The following is a 19,419-nucleotide window of genomic DNA, read 5'->3' as shown; positions in this document are numbered from 1 at the left end:
TAGGACTTGGGGGACCATATGGGGTGCTAAGGATTGTGCTTGGGTCAGCCACATGCAAAGCAAGTATCTTACCCACTATGCTATACTAAGAGTGTGCCCACAAGCTTGCAAGTTGCTTTGGCATCCTGGCAGGTAATTACAGACCCTAGACAGTGGTCCTCAAACTATGGCCTGCGGGCCACATATTGTATTTGCATCAGTTTTGTTTCTTCATTGCAAAATAAGATATATGCAGTGTGTATAAGAATTCGTTCATAAGTTTTGTTTTTACTATAGTCAGACCCTCCAATGGTCTGAGGGACAGTGAACTGGCCCCCTGTTTAAAAAGTTTGAGGACCCCTGCCTCGAACCTTAAATATATGTAAAGATAGCTCAGTGAGCTGAACAAATGCTTTGTATTAGAGGGTCCAGTTCAATCTCTGGCATCACATGGTCTTCCAAGCTTTGCCATGAGCAACCTCTTAGTATTGAGCTCAAGAGTAGCAATGAGGCCCGAGAGATAGCACAGCGGCGTTTGCCTTGCAAGCAGCCGATCCAGGACCAAAGGTGGTTGGTTCGAATCCCAGTGTCCCATATGGTCCCCCGTGCCTGCCAGGAGCTATTTCTGAGCAGACAGCCAGAAGTAACCCCTGAGCATCGCTGGGTGTGGCCCAAAAACCAAAAAAAAAAAAAAAAAGAGTAGCAATGAGTACCAACTGGTTGGCAACAACAAAACAAAACAGAATGGCTTTAGGATATTTTAAAAAGTGGTTTCTTCCTTTTCTTCCTTCCCTTTCCTTTTCATTTTCTCCTTCCTTCCTTCTTTCTTTTCCTCCTTCCTTCTCTTTCTTCTTCCTTGTAAGTTTATTGGGGCTGGGGCAAAAAGACAGTGGGTGTATTTGCCTTTCACATGCAGCTGGCCCAGATTCAATCACCATTATTCCCATATGGCCCCTCAAACACCATCAGGAGTGATCCTTGGGTGCAGAGCCAGAAGTAAGCCCTGAGCACCACCAAATATGGCTCCAAAATAAGAACAAAATTTATTTTAGGCTCTTTGGTTTTCAAAACTGTTAATGACAGAGTTCTTAGAGAAATCATCCTAGCACCAAACCTTCCACCAGAGTCCCAGTGTCTCCTCATCCTTTTCCTACCCCTCCCCCCAGCTTCCAACTAAAGTTTATCAGGTTCAATGTCCTTACACATTTGTTATTACTCTGCTTTTATTGTTTAGATCCCTCATCTGAGAAATAATTCTGTATCTGACCCTCTCTATATGACTAATTTGACTCTGCACAAAGCTCCCATTGATCTTTTCTAGCTGAAAGCTTTAATAAGTTTGCTTAAACTTATTCTGGTAACAGAGATTCTTATTGATACTATTCAGGCTACTGAGGATTTCACAGCTTGTTGGTAAAGCACTTTCTGAAAAGCAAGCATGTAGTTGGCATCTAATTGACGGTTGTCTGTTGGCCTCTCAGGGCTGTGGGGATGAATCAATCTCATTTGTTTTGCACTCTCAGTCAGGTCCCTCGTTGCAAAGATCGAAACTCCCCATACCAGGCAAAAACCTCATTCAATGATCTATTTTTAGTCATATGGCATTTTTCCCCCAATGATTTTTATCCTTGTTTATCCACCTTTTTAGAATCCTAACACAGTGTTATATGGGATAAAACTCCTTCAAGGGCCAGAGAAATAAATAGTACAGTGGGTAAGACATTTGCCTTGCATGTGATGCAGTAGAATTCTATTTATGGTGCCTTATATGTTCTCCTGAACCCCACCAGGAGTGAACCCTGAGTAGAGAAAAGCGTGTTATCCTCCTTGGCCACCCCCCCCCCCCAAATACCAAAACCCACTAAAAAATCCTATAACTCCTAAAATGCAAAGAGGCATTTTCCTCTCTGAAGAAGCCTGTGAACTCTCTTGGACACGAATACTCTCTCTTCCTTCACATCTCTAAATTTTTTTCAATAAAAATTATTTTATTGAGAACATGAAACTGAATAATGACAGTCTCTTCAACAAATGGTGCTGTGAAAGCTGGATTCATATCTATATAGAAGTCAATTCAACATGGATCAAAGACTTTGAGGTATGATCAGAAACTAGAAGGTACACTGAGAAAAATATAGGAAATATGCTCCAAGATTTAGACCTCAAAGGCATCTTCAGTGATTTGATGACACTGGCAAAGGCAACAGAATTAAAAATGAACAAATAAGACCATATCAAATTAGAGTTTCTGCTTGGTGAAAGTAAGATGGGCTGAAATTAAAGGACAGCTAACTGGGGAAAAAAATTAAATTCAGTATATCTGGTAAAGGGTTGAAGCCCAGGATATATCAAGTACTCACAAAGATCAATACATTAATTCTATTTTTTTTTTTAAAAAAGGGGGGGGCAAAGAGGGGCTGGAGCGATGACGTAGTGGTAGGGCATTTGTTTTGCATGAGGCTGATGTAAGAAGGACCACTGTTCGATTCCCATTGTCCCATATGGTCCCCCAAACCAGTAGTGATTTCTGAGTGCATAGCCAGGAGTAACCCCTGAGCATTACTGGGTGTGGCCCCCTTCAAAAAATGGGCAAAGAAAATAAACAGACACCTTTTAAGGAAAACAGGCAGATGGCCATAGATACATGGAAAGTTGCTCAGCATCACTTATCCTTAGGGAAATCCAAATCAAGATAACAATGAAATTCTATTTCACACCAGTGAGAATAATAAAGTTCAGAGTGAGAATAATCTGTGCTTGTGGGGATGTGGCCAAAAAAGAAACTCTCATCTATTGATGAGAATGTAGTCTTGGGAATGTAGTCTGATTCAACTGCTGATCAAGATAGTATGGAGAGTACTCAGCAAACTAAGAATTAAGCTGCCATATGACCCATCAATTCCACTTTTGGCATCTACCCCCAAGACATATGCACACCAGTAGTCATTGCAGCACTTACTACAACAGCAAAGAGATGAAATCAATCTTGCTGTCCAACCTAGGTTCATAAACCTAGCTAGCTAGATTATGAAGATGGGGTAGATATACTTGATGATATATTATGGAGCTGCAAGGAATGATGAAATAATGGAACTGACTAAAATCTGGTTGGAACTGGAATACAGTATACGTTGAGTGAAGTAAGCCAGAAGAAAGACAAATACCAAATGATCTCACTTACTGGTGATTTATAAAATAATTGTTATAGAAAATATAATATAGTAAAGGGGGGTGTATCAGCCTTGACTGCTGAGAAGAGGAAGGACAAAGGAGAAAAGAAATTTAAGTTGGAGGCTGTAGCTAAAAGCATAGTGCATCAGGCATTTGTCTTGCAAGTGGCCGAGTAGGTTTGATCTATGGCATCCCATATGGTCCTCTGAGCCTGCCAGGAGAGATTCCTGAGTGCAGAGCCAAGAGCACTCTGTGCACTGCCAGGTGTGGTGCCAAAACAAACACAACAACAAAAACAATGTTGAGGGAAAGGAGAAAGAAGAGAAAAGAAGTAATGGGGGCATGGGGTCTGGGGCCTCATGTATACTGGTGATGTAGGAGGGTGGTATAGTTACAGAACCAAATTGTATATTTAAATAGTAGAATATCAAACAAAAGTGAACCACTGGTACATGCACTATGAATGAACCTCACGCCTATGATGTGGAGCAAAAGGAGCCCAACATATGCAAGTGCATGCTGTAAAGTCATATGTTACAGAAACTCAAAAATGAAGCCAATATGGTGATACTGTTAGAGGATGGAGTGATGTACTGACTATTAATAATCATGTGTAGCTTTCAGAGGAATGGAAATATTTCTATTTTGATGTACATGAGTGGTAATAGTATGCCTATTATACAAAGGTGTATACCAAGGTGGTTTTATGAAGATGGGTCCATTTCACTGCGGCAACACTATTATTACGTTTCCACAGAAAAGAATGTCCTTCTACCTTTTCATCTGTGGACTGCCCCAGGGTCTCACTGTGGAGCGCATTCCTGGGCTGCATCTCCAGCAAAGTCCGGAAGAGAGTGTTGGACATCACAGTCAGGAATTCGATTTCAGCATTTGGGTGCAGGCCATACAGTGTGGGGCTTTCTGGAGGAAGCTTTTCCTCAATGTACCGGTGATAGCCCATATAATCCAGATTCGGTGGAGCTGCAAATCCCGGTGCCAGCATAAGTTCATCTTCAATCTTCAACAACAAAGGAAAAATCTGTTAACCCAAACCTAAAAGTGTACCACACGCTGTTTCCTATGTGCTTTCAGAACACGTTGATAAGAAGGTTCTACAAAAATAGGAGACAGAAAGAAATAACAAAGCTGAGAGCAGAAGTCAATGAAATGGAAACCCAAAAAACAATCTGAAAGATTAACGAAAGCAGAAGTTGGTTCTTTGAAAAAATAAACGAGATTGATAGACCATTGGCAAAACTCACAAAGAAAGAGAGGGAGAGTAACTTGATAACGTGTATTAGAAAAGAAAAGGGGGACATCGCTACAGATACTGCAGATTCAAAGGATAATCAGAGACTACTTTGAGAAACTCTATGCCACTAAATGTGAGAACCTGGAAGAAATGGATAAATTCTTGAACTCATATAACCTTCCATGGTTGAATAAAGAAGATTTAGCATATCTAAACATCCCCATCACTATTGAGGAAATTAAAACCATAATAAAAAAAAATTTGCCCAAAAACAGAAGCCCAGGCCCTGATGGATTCCGAATGAATTCTTTCAAACCTTTCTTTTTTTTTTTTTTTTTGGTGGTTTTTGGGTCACACCTGGCAGTGCTCAGGGGTAATTCCTGGCTCCAGGCTCAGAAATTGCTCCGGGCAGGCACGGGGGACCATATGGGACGCTGGGATTCGAACCGATGACCTCCTGCATGAAAGGCAAACGCCTTACCTCCATGCTATCTCTCCAGCTCCTCTTTCAAACCTTTCAAGAGGAACTACTACCAATCCTAGCCAGGCTCAATCCTGCTCTTCACTCAGAAATTACTCCTGGCAATGTTCAGGGGACCATATGGGATGCTGGGGATTGAACTCAGGTCAGCCACATGCAAGGCAAATAAATGCCCCACCTGCTATACTACCATACCAGCTCCACAGTGTGATTTTTTTTTACAGCCATTCCAGTTCAATCCCATATTGCTGTACCACATCTTTAGCTGTGACTCTCATTTGCTCTCTGAATGCCAGAGGCATATAAAATAATCCTGGACAAGGGAGATAGTTCAGGGCAATAAGGCGCTTACCTAGCATGCAGCTGACCAGATAGATTTATTCCCTAGTACTACTAATGGTTCTCTGAGCACAGAACTTGTGATTGTGAGCAATTCTGATGTGATTCAATACCTTTCCCCGAACTTTCCCCGAACACACACACACACACACACACACACACACACACACACACACACACACACATACACACACACACACACACATAAAACCAAGAAAAGAAAACATATATCCAAACTGAACTGAACTCCCTTCAATGAGGGCTAGGTCGTTTATCTCTGTTAAGAGCTTCTTAGGAAGAGATATCTAACAAAACCTTTGTTAGAGGCCATATAGCACAGTCGATCAGGTGTTTGTCTTGCATGCGGCTGACCTGGGTTCATTCCTCAGCATCCCAAATGGTCCCTGCAGTCTGTTAGAAGTAATTTTTGAGCACAGATCCCTGAGCTCCCACAGGTGAGTTCAAAAACCAAACAAAAAAACCTTTGTTAATTTGGCCTTCAAAAAAAGACAAAACATTAAACCCAGAATTTCAAACAATGCAACTTACTCAGGGTGTCAGAGATAGTTCAGGACTTACAAACATGCTGAGCAGGAGCCTGATTCAGACACCAGGTCTCATCACCACAGGTAGTCCTGGGGCGAGCACCATTGCAGACCCTTGCCTGTGTTGGATGCTAGCACTGAAAATTGTGTTAATAAAGCCACATTAAGTGTGAGTCCATCTGGGAATTAAGGTGTTAGACACAAATTACTTAACAATTTTAAAAGTGCTTTAAAAATCATGTTATATATATATTTCCCATTTGTTTGTTAATAGGCCACACCCAGTGGTGCTCAGGTACTATTCCTGGGTTTGAGCTCAGAAGTTTACTCCTGGCAGGATCTAGGAACTGTATGGGATGCTGGAGATTGAACCTAAGTCAGCCACGTGTAAGGTAAACATCCTGTCCATTGTGATATTACTCTGGCCCATGTTTTTATATCTTTTTAGAATTTTTTATTTAGAATTTAGGATTTTTATTTTAAATTCCTAATTTTTCATATTTATACCATAATACATGCCTTCTGAGATGGGTTTGAAGACCAAAACAATATAATTTCTTTCTTATAAGATAGAATTCTCAAAGAAATTAAAACAAATGGACCTCAGACTATTAAAAATATACAATACTGCTTAAAAAACACTTGATGGGTAGTCAAACAAGAAGTACATATGGCATGAAATTACTCAGAAGTTCATAAATTGGGTTTCTGAGAAATGAACAATGCCAGAGAGATCAAAGATTGACTGTAAAAAAAAGATGTGAAGCAAATTTAACATCTGGAGACTAAACAACATGCTGCTCAACAACAGCTGTATCAAAAAGGAAATAAAAGAAGAAATAAAGGGCCCGGAGAGATAGCACAGCGGCGTTTGCCTTTCAAGCAGCCGATCTAGGACCAAAGGTGGTTGGTTCGAATCCCGGTGTCCCATTTGGTCCCCCGTGCCTGCCAGGAGCTATTTCTGAGCAGACAGCCAGGAGTAACCCCTGAGCATCACCAGGTGTGGCCCAAGAACCAAAAGCAAAAAAAAGAAGAAGAAGAAGAAGAAGAAGAAGAAGAAGAAGAAGAAGAAGAAGAAGAAGAAGAAGAAGAAGAAGAAGAAGAAATAAAGAGATTTCTTGAAACTAATGATAATGAAAAAAAAAACACCAAAATCTATGGGACACAGCAAAAGCAATAAATTGGGGTAAACTCATAGCAATACAGGCTTATATTAGGAAAAAAAAAGACAAAATCAACAATTTAAAGGAACACCTTAAATATCTAGACAACCAACAGCAAAAAAAACCCAAACACAAGCAAAAGATAACAATAAAAACCAGAGCAGAAATCAACAATATAGAAACAAAGAAAACTGTACAAATACTAAGTGAGACAAGGAGCTGGTTTTTAAAAAGAATAAACCACTGGCAAGACTCACAAGAAGAAAATGGAAAAAACTCAAACGAATTGGATCAGAAATGAAAGGGGAGAGATTACACCAGAACCCCAAGAAATCCAAGACATCATAAAGCTTATTATGAACAACTGTACTCAATTACACTAGAAAACCTAAAAGAAATGGACAGATTTTTGGAAAAATATAATCTCCCGAGACTTAATGAGGAGGAAGTGGAAAGCCTAAACAGGCTAATCCCAAGTAAGGAAATAGAAACAGTAATTAATAAACACCCCAGAAGTAAAAGTCCAGGATCAGGTGGGTTTATGAGTGATTTTTTACCAATCATTCAGAGAAGAATTACTACCAGTGATCCTTAGACTCTTCCAAAACATTGAAAAGACAGGAATCCTCCTTAATACTTTCTATAAAGCTAATAACATGCTCATTCTCAAAGTTGACAAAGTTACCACCAGAAAGAAAAAAAAAAACTACAGACCAATTTCACTAATAAACATGGATGCAAAAATCCTTAACACAATCTTAGCAAACCAAATCCAACAAAACATAAAAAAAGGATCATACGTACATCATGACCAAGTGGGTTACATCTCAGGGATGCAAGGATGGTTCAAAATATGCAAATAAATCAACACCATACACAACATCAGTGAAAGGAAGATGAAAAACATATGATGATGATTATATTGATGATCACTGATGATCATATCAGTTGATGCAGCTAAATCATTTGACAAAATCCAACACCCATTCATGATGAAAACCCTCACCAAAGTAGGTGTTGTATATAAAACCTCCTCACCGCTTCACATATCACCTTACAAATCCTTTTCTATCCCTTTACTCTCTTACTCTCATCTGTTATTTCTCCCTAATTAATCCTTTTACCCTCAGTTCTTATCTCTTTAGGAACCAGAACATTCCTCCCGTCCTAGTCAGCTGCCAACCAGCTCCTAAAGCAAAAAGGCAGCTTTCCAGCCTGCCATGGTTCAGTGTGGAAAGAAGCTGCCATGGCTGTCGCTGCTGCTGATTTGCTCTCAGTGGTCCTTTTCCCCCCGCCTTCCTTCACTGTAAACTGTTGTTTGCTAACAGATTCAGTTTTCCAGAAATCTTGAGGACATTTTCTGATCCGTGCATGACTGCTGGGAACCATTTTTAATAGGTTTTACAAGACCATGTTGCATGCTGAAGCTGTGCTTGGATTTTATCCCCCCACCAGACTATTTCAAAAGATTTAAAGAGGACATCTATATGTCCTTCATATATTTCTTTAGATGTATTTCCTTAATAAGTATAATTCTTATTTTATAAGAATTCTTATTTATATATAATTTATTCTTATTTATATATAATTCTTAATTTATAATAAGTTTAATTCTTATGTCCATTTCCTTACATAGAAATAGTTTTCCCCATTCCTTCTTGTTTTTGGATCTGTTTAGTAGAAAATTCTAATATATAAGCTTCTCTTGTAGTCTGAATTTATGTTAGAACTAGGTTATAGGAATTGTTGAGCTTATTGTTATTTTTAACCCCATATGCACCAGTAGTATCATGTGGCATTGTTCCTTTTTGCAAAGGCACATTAAAATGGGGACTTTTTATGTTTAGAAACAACTTCTTATCTAATATAGATAGAAACTCATAAATTTTATATTGCAGTGGGGCCTTTAAACCTGAACATTTGTCATAGTGTCTTGGCTTAGGCTTCAGACAATTAGACAATGACATTCACCCCGTGCCTTGAATTCCATCTATGGAACTGGCACGGTTTTCTGCACCAACCCCAAGAATTAGACTGCTACCTATATGCTGGCCCTAATGCTGCCCTGGCTCCAACTTGCTCCAGAGTTGGTTCATATGACATCTTGATGACTTGCAAACAGCAACAACTTGCTTTCAGGGCAAAACCAACCAAACAAACAAACAACATAAAAAAAAAAACAACCAAAAACCTGCCACACAGTTTTTTCTCTTTTCTTTTTTTTAATTTCTTATGTGTTAAATAGGGGCTCCCCCATTTTTTTATAGAACCTTGGGATATGGATTACTTTGTTTTACCTCATATCTCTGCATTTTTCTATAAAATTAAGAAAGGAGAAAATGAAAGGATGGGGCCAGGAGACAAATGGTCTCAGATGCATTAGTGGGGAAAAAAGGACAGAACTAAATATCCAAGCCAAAGTCAACAATAATAGAATCAAGAGACCTAAACTTGAACAATCTAAACTTAAATGGGCCTGTTATACTGGCAGGCCAGGGGCAAAATGTGGTGGTATAGGATGCAGTCTGGAATCATTGTAGAGGAAGGTCAACACTAGTAGTAGGAATGGCCCTGATTCACTGTATATCTGAAATTCAACTATGCAGAACTAGATCACAATGATTTAAAAAAAAATTCCCATGCCTAGGTCCCTAGTTTAGAAACTGAGTTAACTGCATCACTTCTGCAAACCTCCAAGATTATTCCCAAAGTCTGTGTTGTGGAAGGACTCGCCTGGACGGATCATGACAGACATAGAAATCTCATATGTTTGTGTACGTGTGGTGGGGAAGAGCAGGAGTGGGCCTTACTAATAAAACTCAGATTCTGAACCCTTAGGTCAGGGATGCCACCCAATATTCTGCATTTTAAGGGCCAGAACTATAATAGTACAGCCATTAGGGAGTTTGCCTTGTCCCTGGCTGATTCAGCTTCAATCCCTGGCATTCTATATGGTCTCTTGAGTCTCACCAATTGTCATCCCTGAGCACAAAGCCAGGTGCAAACCCTCAGCATGGATCAATGTGACCCCCAAACAAAATAGTATTGTATGTTGAACAAATTTCCACATTCTCATGAAAGTGGGCCAGAATGGACTTGCAAATGTTCCAGAACCTGCAACAACTTTTTGACAATGTTCTATACAGAAATCAATGAACTTTACAAATGCTGATCGGAAATTTCTCCTCAGTGAAGTAATAAAATGGCTTACTTACCAGAGAAGGATTCATGAATTCTTCTAAATATACTCGACATAGTTTGCGATCCCAGTCATCTGTGATGTGCCCCCCATACATGATCTCACCAAAGAGGTAACGGAGATCCTCCCAGGGGACCTGGAGGAGTGGGAAGTGGGAAAGGATGTCAAGAAATTTACTTGAGGGCCCAGGACATGTGCATTGGAAAGCCAACCAACAGTTCAGGTTCTCTCTCTATCCCTTATATTTATGGCCCCAAGCCCCCAAAACCAGCCTAGTTTCTGCCATGAATGCCTAGGAAAATTCTTGCCTGTGTGTTTCCACTCTAATGAAGTTGTAAGTCCAGTTTGTGACTTTCGAAGTGAGTGGAATTAATTAACCTTAAAACAAGCTCTGTGGATCATTTACATATTCAAAATTCCATTTCCAAATGATGGGATATGTGGCATATTTACATAATATGATTTATATATTTACATAATATAATTTCTTGATCTTACTGGGGGGGCAGTGTATCTTGACTTTGGGGTGCGTTAGAATTCCATCATCTTCCTTCCTCATGTCCAAGCAAACCAGTTCCCTTGCCACAGACTGGTTGGGGAGTCCGATCCCCAGCAGAACAGCCTGCATGATTCTTCTCTGGCAACCAAAGGACCAGTCTATGTTTCTGTCCCAAAGTCCTGGGCATCTCCCCCTTACTTAGCTCAGCAGGGACACCAGGCTCTCTTGGCCTCCCTTTGGCTTCCTCTGGGTTTGCAAAACATGCCAGTTTGCGCTGAAGCCTTTCCAGACAGGAACCTTAGACCCTCGGGGGCAATGTATTGCCTCCCAGCAGTTCAAGTAAAAACTTAATTATAGTCTTCCTGTGTTGCATGATGTGACAGAACAAGTAAAATGGCTTCAACTGCTCCATGTATTGGCTCCAGGTTTATTCAGATTTAAATAAATGAACCTCACACACGTCTTTCCCTTTAAGTCAGTCTGAGGGGAATGAAACGTTCTGGGGAACTGGCAAAGCTGCAGCAGTGCTCAGCCACCTTCTCTCCTAGAGCTGACAGGACGAGGAAACAGGCTTCTTCATTTGCTGACCTCCAAGATGACGTTTAATTAATGCCGACGTCTCATGTTACTTATTTACGTATCTTTGGTTTGGGATTTATGGAGGTGCTCAAGGATTACTCTGGATCTGCATTGAGGGATCACTCCTGGAGGGTTCTTGAGGTGTTTGAAGGACATGTGGGATGAGGGGATCAAACCCAGTTTGGCCACGTACAAGGCAAGGGCTCTATGCACGGTGCTATCTCTGCATTTAATCAATTAAGTTAATCTTTACATTTAAGTGCTCAATATTGATCTCCCTTAAGAATTCTTTTTGTGGCTTTTAACTAATACACTTGAGATTTTGTGGAAATTGATCTTGATGCTAAAAATAAACTCTGAGACCAAAAAGAAAAAAAAGAATCAGATTGGGATCTAACTCTTTTCAGTGACTGTTTTTCTATTTTTCTTTCTCCAAATTTTGGTCTTGGTGCTTTTTGTTTGTTTGTTTCATTGAAAAGGTCATAGTGGGCTCGGAGAGATAGCACAGCGGCATTTGCCTTGCAAGCAGCCGATCCAGGACCAAAGGTAGTTGGTTCGATCCCGGTGTCCCATATGGTCCCCTGTGCCTGCCAGGAGCTATTTCTGAGCAGACAGCCAGGAGTAACCCCTGAGCACCGCCGGGTGTGACCCAAAAAAAACAAAAAAAAAAAAAAAAAAAAGAAAAAAGAAAGAAAAGGTCATAGTACAACCAAACTACATCAGCTAAATTCTCAAATCCTGGGAACTTTCTTTGTACTAGGTGGGGTATGGCTTGGGTCTGTGTAGAGGCGGCAGAGTAATACAAATACTCTACGGCTGTGTTCTTTTAAAAGATTGCACTAGGGGGAGAAGAGCAGGGTCTGCTAAGTGGTATCTGTTGGTATCTCATAGAGTTAGGAAGAAAAACACATACCAAGGAACTTCTTTCTCACTATTCTTTCTATCTCAATCAAGTGTTCAGTTTGACATGCTCGGGGTCAGTTTCAGGGAACACTATCTCTCTAGGACCATTATTATCATGTTATTTAATTTTTCTTTTTGGGTGCTTACACTTGATGATGCTTAGGGTTTACTTGTGGCTCTGCACTCAGGGGTCATGCTTGGAGGAACTTGGGGGTATATGTGTTCAGATGCAGTGCTGAGGACTGAACCCAATGCAGTCTCTAGCCTCAAATTTTTAATCTTTTTAAACCAGAGGACAGACCCTGCCTGATCACAGCAGTTCATAACTACCTACTAGTCCAGAGGTTTTCTATCCTTGATGCTTGTGGAACAGCACTGGACACGGACTGGTTGAAAATCACTGATCTAGAGCACCCCTGGCTGATGTTGACATATATAGTTCAATTTTAACAGATATATATATATATATATATATATATATATATATATATATATATATATATTGGTTTTGGGGTGACACCTGGCAGTGCTCAGGGGTTACTTCTGGCTCTATGCTCAGAAATCGCTCCTGGCAGGCTGAGGGGACCATATGGGATGCCGGGATTCGAACCACTGTCCTTTCGCTTGCAAGGCAAATGCTTTACCTCCATGCTATCTCTCAGGCCCCAATTTTAACAGATTTAACCTAGCAGGAAAAGTTCCCTGGATGTGGACTAAGCCAGAAAAATAAGGGCCTGGAAAGAGAGAATGCAGAGGGCACGGTGCTTGCCAACACAGGTTTGATCTCTGGTACCCCATGTTATTCCCCAAGGCTGCCAGGAGTGATCCCTGAGGGCAGAACCAGGTGGAAGCCCTTGATACAACTGAGGTTGCCCCCAAACAAAAAACAAACACACAAATCTGAGGGAGTAGATCTTCCTGTTTGAAATCCAATGATTGGGTTGCTAAGAGTTTACACAAATGTTCTTAAGGAAACATCCCCATTCTCATTTCTAAAATATATTGTAGCTACAAAATAAAATTGCTCATTTACCTTTAACGTCCAATCAAGGAGAACATTATTGAGAAAGTCACAACAAGGTGGCATCCTTAATACATAATAATGACATATGCAGGAAATGCACCATTATTTATACATGTGACGCGCTGTAAATTGCTTCCATCATCAGAACTAATTGTAGTGATTATTAATGCAGTGTTATGAACTGTCAGAATTGCTGTATGTAATTACATTTGTGCAAATGCTTCATTACCTGCCTAATGAATCTGGCATATATGCACATGTAAACCACTGTTTTTGTTAACATAATGAAGGACATTTTTTTTTTTTCCTTCTGCACTAAGCTGTTGATGTAGAACTGGTTTGACCTAACTTAGAAAGTTGCAGCATCTACTGCTGAAAAACCTTTGATTTAGTTTCTTGCTACCAGGGCAAGAAGACGCATCTGGAGTGTCAGTGATTACAACAGCAGCCTAAAAATTTTGGCAAAAAATTTTGGCAGGGTTTAGTCAGAGACAGATTCGATGCATCTCTCGGAAAGGGTGATCTGACCACTGGTACTTACCGTTGGGTTTGCCTCTAAGTAGTTATAAAGCACGCTGGCACAGATAGTGAGGTCTCCAGAATTGAAGGGGTAGCTTCGGCTCCAGCCCTGGGGACCAAACCTCAGTCTCCCCGCAACACAGGCATGGAAATAGCACAGAGAAAAGAGGATACTTTTAAACTCCTGCTCTTTGGAGCACCCATCAAGTGTATCCTGGCAGGAAAGAAACACCTTTGATTATTCATTTGCCCAGATTTCTAGGACTGTAAGGTCTGAGAGTCAGTAATCCTCTTTTGGATGGAAGGGATGAAACATGTAATGTTTAGTCTGGCTATTGAGCCCTCCCTGCAAGCAGACTGGGATATTAATTGGCATTTGCTAGGCTGACGATTAAAGAAGACAATGCTTTTTATTTCACTTAAGTTATTCTTCTGAATGCTTCTAAGCTTTTAAGGAAATAAGAGTGAATTTAGAAGCATGCAGAAGTGATGCTTCTTTCTGACAATGACAGTGATGACAAGGCTTGCTTTATTTTCTCTTGCAAAATTCTTGTAGAATCTGGATGACCTCAGGACAGGGTCAGCTCTCCTCCCTCACTGGTCAAACTAGGCTCTCTGTAGTTCTGTAGTAATAATATAGGTTATTTGAGCATGTTGCTACCCATTAAAATACTGCTTCCTAGCCTCTCTTGGTATCAGATATGCCAGAAGACCAAGCTTCTGTCAACATATTTTGAACAAAAGTTGTGTGTACTGATTTCATGTCTTTGGCTTTGAAAGAAATTTCTTGTTGTATGTGTCATTCTTTCATCTTTTCCATAGTTAGAAATGATGATTAGGGCTGGAGAGATAGCATGGAGGTAAGGTGTTTGCCTTGCATGCAGAAGGACAGTAGTTTGAATCCCGGCATCCCATATGGTCCCCTGAGCCTGCCAGCAGTGATTTCAGAGCATAGAGCCAGGAGTAATCCCTGCGCGCTGCCAGGTATAACCCAAAACCCAAAACTCAAGAGACCAAAAAAAAAAAAATGATGATTAGTAAATTGTAGAAGACATAAATTAAGTAGAGTAGAGGGTATGTGGTTTGAAAATGGGCTGATCTCAAAGAACAGTGTTGCCAATTCTGTGAAAGAAACAAATGCTGAATGTTTGAATTGTTCTAATTTAATAAGATAATTTAATGTATACAGTGACTAAAACAAATGACTTCATTCTAATGAACTAAAAGTAAAATTCACTGTTGGTATGACAGAATGATATATTAGAAAAGAAAAGTTTTCTAAGGACCAGAGAGTAAGGTGGATAGGGTACTTGCCTGGTACACAGCTGATCTGGATTCAATCCAAGTACTCCCAAATGCTCCCTTAGCCAACAAGGGTAACCCCTGAGTACAGAGCCAGATGTAAGCCCTGAGCACCATTTTTGCAACTCCCGAACCAAAAATAAATCAATGAATATTTTACAGACAATATATGTACTTTTAGGGGGCCACACCCGGTGACACCTCAGGGGTTACTCCTCGCTATGTGCTCAGAAATCCCTCCTGGCATGGGAACCGAGGTCAGTCCTAGACTAGCGAGGGCAAGGCAAACGCCTTACTGCTTCTGCCACAACTCTGGTCCCTTATAGACAATATGTGTGGACATTTTTGAAAATAGACAGAGCAAGATGAATTATGGCATGCACTCTGGTAAGGTGAAAAACCACCACAGAATTCATAGGTGAACATTATCTCATCAATGGTCAAAAGGTAGCTCAGCCTCCCATTCTGAGATCTAGTGGTTCTTCAAGGAGAGCAAGAAAACACTTAGGACTGGTGCTCCAACTGATGCTGGGAGCAGGGGAAGAAAGGCCAAATTTATACCTGCTTGTCTTGGACAAAGAGCCAGACTGCAGTTAACTTGAATCTGGCAATGTGGGTCATCTACAAATTACATTTAGGATATTTGGGGTGTGATCTGTCTCTTCTTCTGGTATGAAACCCAGAAGAGATTTTCAGTTGGTTCAAGAGCTTTTTTGGTTTGTTTTTGGGTCACACCTGCTGACACTCAGGGCTTACTCATGGATTTGCACTCAAAGATCACTTCTAGGAGGTGGATGCTCAGGGACCATTTCGGGTATTGGGAGTCAAATCTAGGAAAACTGTGCACAAAGCAAACACCCTAACCTGCTATACTATTGCTCCAGATCCCAGGAGCACTTTTTTTTTCTTGGTTTTTGGGCCACACCCAGGGGTCACTCCTGGCTATGTGCTCAGAAATCATTCCTGGCTGGCATGGGGGACCATATGGGGCACTGGGATTTAAAACACCTTTTATCCTGGATTGACTGTGTGCAAGGCAAATATCCCACTGCAGTGCTATCTCTCTGGCCCATGCAGAAGTACTTTTTTACAGTTCTTTCTTTAGTATTTTTTATAAGAATTTAGGTACCAGCTGGGCTATAGCCTCTAGTCTACATTTTAGGCCAGTCTTGTATTTGCAAACCAAATGATGAATAATCTAATGGATGAAATGTATAACCAGAACTGAGAGCAGAGAACAGTCATTCACTTTCCTTAGACAGATCTGTTTCTGTCTGCAGGTCTTAGAGGAAAAGGAATTTCTATTCTTGTAAGAGTCTGGTTATCTGCATCATGTATGGTAATAACTCATTGAGATGGTAATGGAAAGAGATGATAAAACCACATACAACAAACAGATAACATCACACTCACTAGTAAAAATTGTAAAGATTTTCTTTTTAAATCAAGCATGAAACAGGAACAGACATTCTCAGCATCAGTGGTCCTCAAACTATGGCCTGCAGGCCATATATTGTATTTGTTCCCATTTTGTTTCTTCACTTCAAAATAATATATATGCAATGTGCATAGGAATTTGTTCATAGTTTTTGTTCTTAATATAGTCTGGCCTTCCAACGTCTAAGAGACAGTGAACTGGTCCCCTGTTTAAAAAGTTTGAAGACCACTGCTCAGCATAATATTAAAAGATGTAGTCAGAGCAATTAAATGGAAGAATTACTAGTCTACCATGTTTGTTCTAAATCAGCAAGTTCCTTAAATTAGTGGATAGCCCATAAAACATGTGGTTACTATTTTCTTCTTTTCTTTTTTTTTTTTCTGTTTTTTGTTTTTGGGTCACACCCAGCAGTGCTCAGGGGTCCCTCCTGGCTCTACACTCAGAAATCACTCCTGGCAAGCTCGGGAGACCAAATGGGATGTCAGAATTTGAACCACCATCCTTCTGCATGCAAGGCAAACACCTTACCTCCATGCTATCTCTCTGGCCCCTATTTTCTTATTTTCTAATGTATTTTCTAGTTATCAGAATAGGAAATGCCAAGAAGAAGTCATGTAGAGAGTTAAAAGACTTAAAATGCTTAAAAAGAGACTCACACACATATTTTCATCATTTTGCTAATGATGATGTTGTCTGGTGAGAAGGCCTTCAGAGAAAACAACCAGGCTTCTGCTTTCTTACCTGGTCAAAGTTGTAGAGGGCAGCATGCAAATTGGCCAACATTCCTGTAGGAGGTTCGTTAGTGATCTTAATGGAATTTTCTAGGAGTCCTTGAGGGATGATGTTTTCATTTGGGGTAGGTGTAGACTCAGCACTCATGAAAACCCTATAATCTTGATGGCTGTTGTGACTGAATCTCTCCAGGAGTTTCTCCAAGGTTCCTAGCCACTTGGCTACCAAATGGACATTCTGAAAGACAACATGGCATAAAGTTCCTGTAAAACTAAAGTCTATTATTTCTATTATAGAATTACATCTACCTATACATAAACATACTGGGAACTCAGAGAACTATAATTTAAGTTTTCCTTTAGAGTTATATCAGGGGCCTGGAGAGATAGCACAGCGGTGTTTGCCTTGCAAGCAGCTGATCCAGGACCTAAGGTGGTTGGTTCGAATCCTGGTGTCCCATTTGGTCCCCCATGCCTGCCAGGAGCTATTTCTGAGAAGACAGCCAGGAGTAACCCCTGAGCACTGCAGGGCATGGCCCCAAAACAAAACAAAACAAAACAAAAAGAGTTCACTCTTAGAGTTATATCAGGTCTCCCAAAACGCAGAATTAAATATTGAACCTAGGTGCTTCAAAGACCAAACTTCCCAACACAAATTTCCAACATCCAGTGTAAGATACAAAAGATTTTATACTGAGCCATGCCAGGAGTGACCCCTGAATGCAGAAAAATATTAGGATATAAAAATATTAGAAGAGTTTAAATTCAAGACATGAGACTTACTTGGGTTTGAATTATCAATGAATAAAGATGAAAGACCAGAAGTCTTGGTCACCACCCACCCACTCTTATGTCTGCAGGAGACTTCTATCCAAACTCCTGTCCATTAGCACATAACTCACAGGGTGTGAGGGGTAAAAACTGGCTCCAAAAGAAACCAGCTTCTCTTTGCTCTGATTCTCTGCAGACTAACTACTGGAAATGGCAGAAATCATGAAAGAAACAACTGCCATTGCCATCATTCCTTGCCTTTAGTTTTGTGATTCACAAATTTGCTCCTTAGTCTAAACCAAACATTCACAGTGTAGGGCTTGGTTGTTGGTTCTGAGAGAGCAGAACAAAGAAAGCACTTGGGATGCATTCTGCCTTGGGAGAAGCTCTTAATACAGTGATTGAGACATCTCCCCCTGAGATATGTAATCATTTCCAACAGAGAAAAGATGTTTAAGAGCTACAAAAATACAGAGGTTAATGGGAAAATGGAGGTATTCCTCTTTGAAGCAGTTCTGTTACAAAAAAGATCCGTACTAATTATGTCTTGGGTATTATTAAGCATTTCCACCTGGCAAATGCTGAACACATGTAGGTGTTATACGCTGAATTCAACTTTCCTAAATTAAATTCTTTACTGGGGAGGCCACACCTGGTGGTGCTCAGGCTGACTCTTGGCTCAGCACTCAGGGATCATTCCTAACATTGTTCGAGGAATCACATGGGATACTGGAGATGAAACCCAGGTTGGTTGCATGTAAAATAAGTGTCCTATCTGCTGTACTACTGATCTGGCCCCTAAATTGAATTAATTCCCAATAAGTAAGAATCTGATTCCACTTAATTTTGGTGGGTTTTTTTTCATGGTGGGTGTAGACAATTGGGCCATATCTAGACTACTAGTAAGCTCAGGGTTAACTTTTGGCTCTGCACTGAGGGATCACTCTTGGAGGAGCTCAGAGGACCATAAGGGGTATTAGGGATTGAATCAGGATTGGCTGCATATAAGGTAAGTTCTTTAACCCCATGTGGTATCTCGCCAACCCAGAATGCAATGCCATTTTTCTTTCTTTTTGGTTTTTGGGTCACACCCAATGATGTTCACTCAGAAATCACTTCAGGCAGTGCTTGGAGATGGGGGGACTATATGAGATGCTGGGGATCAAACCTAGGTTGGTGACTGTGTGCAAGACAAATGCCCTCTCCACTATAATATCACTGTACTATAGCTCTGGCCCCTACATATTTTTAAAATTATTTTATTAAAACTATCGTGATCTACAAAGTCCTTCATAGTTGAATTTTAGATATACAGTGAGATAGGGCCCTTTCTACCACCAGTGTCAATTTCCCTCCACCAATGAACCCAGAGTGCATCCTATCCCACCACACTTTGCCCCATTGGCCTGCCAGTATAAAAGGCCCCTTTAAGTTTAGATTGTTAAAGTTTAGGTCTCTTGATTCTACTGTTGTTGACTTTGGCTTGAATATTTAATTCTACTCTTTTTCTACACCAATGGACCT

The 19,419-nt window shown here is 40.4% G+C and overlaps 1 protein-coding gene across 1 annotated transcript in view; it reads right to left on the bottom strand.

The window, feature by feature from the left end:
- DNAH11 (dynein axonemal heavy chain 11) overlaps window positions 1–19,419 on the bottom strand; it is a 331,898-nt gene that overhangs the window by 8,309 nt on the left and 304,170 nt on the right. The window contains 4 exon segments of the mRNA XM_049785980.1: window positions 3,926–4,168; window positions 10,146–10,265; window positions 13,676–13,867; window positions 17,135–17,362. Of these exon segments, the coding sequence (XP_049641937.1) occupies window positions 3,926–4,168; window positions 10,146–10,265; window positions 13,676–13,867; window positions 17,135–17,362 (783 nt within the window).

This window comes from Suncus etruscus, chromosome 13 (genome assembly GCF_024139225.1).
Source record: "Suncus etruscus isolate mSunEtr1 chromosome 13, mSunEtr1.pri.cur, whole genome shotgun sequence".
Taxonomy (NCBI): Eukaryota; Metazoa; Chordata; class Mammalia; order Eulipotyphla; family Soricidae; genus Suncus; species Suncus etruscus.
This window is presented reverse-complemented; position numbering and strand designations above follow the sequence as displayed.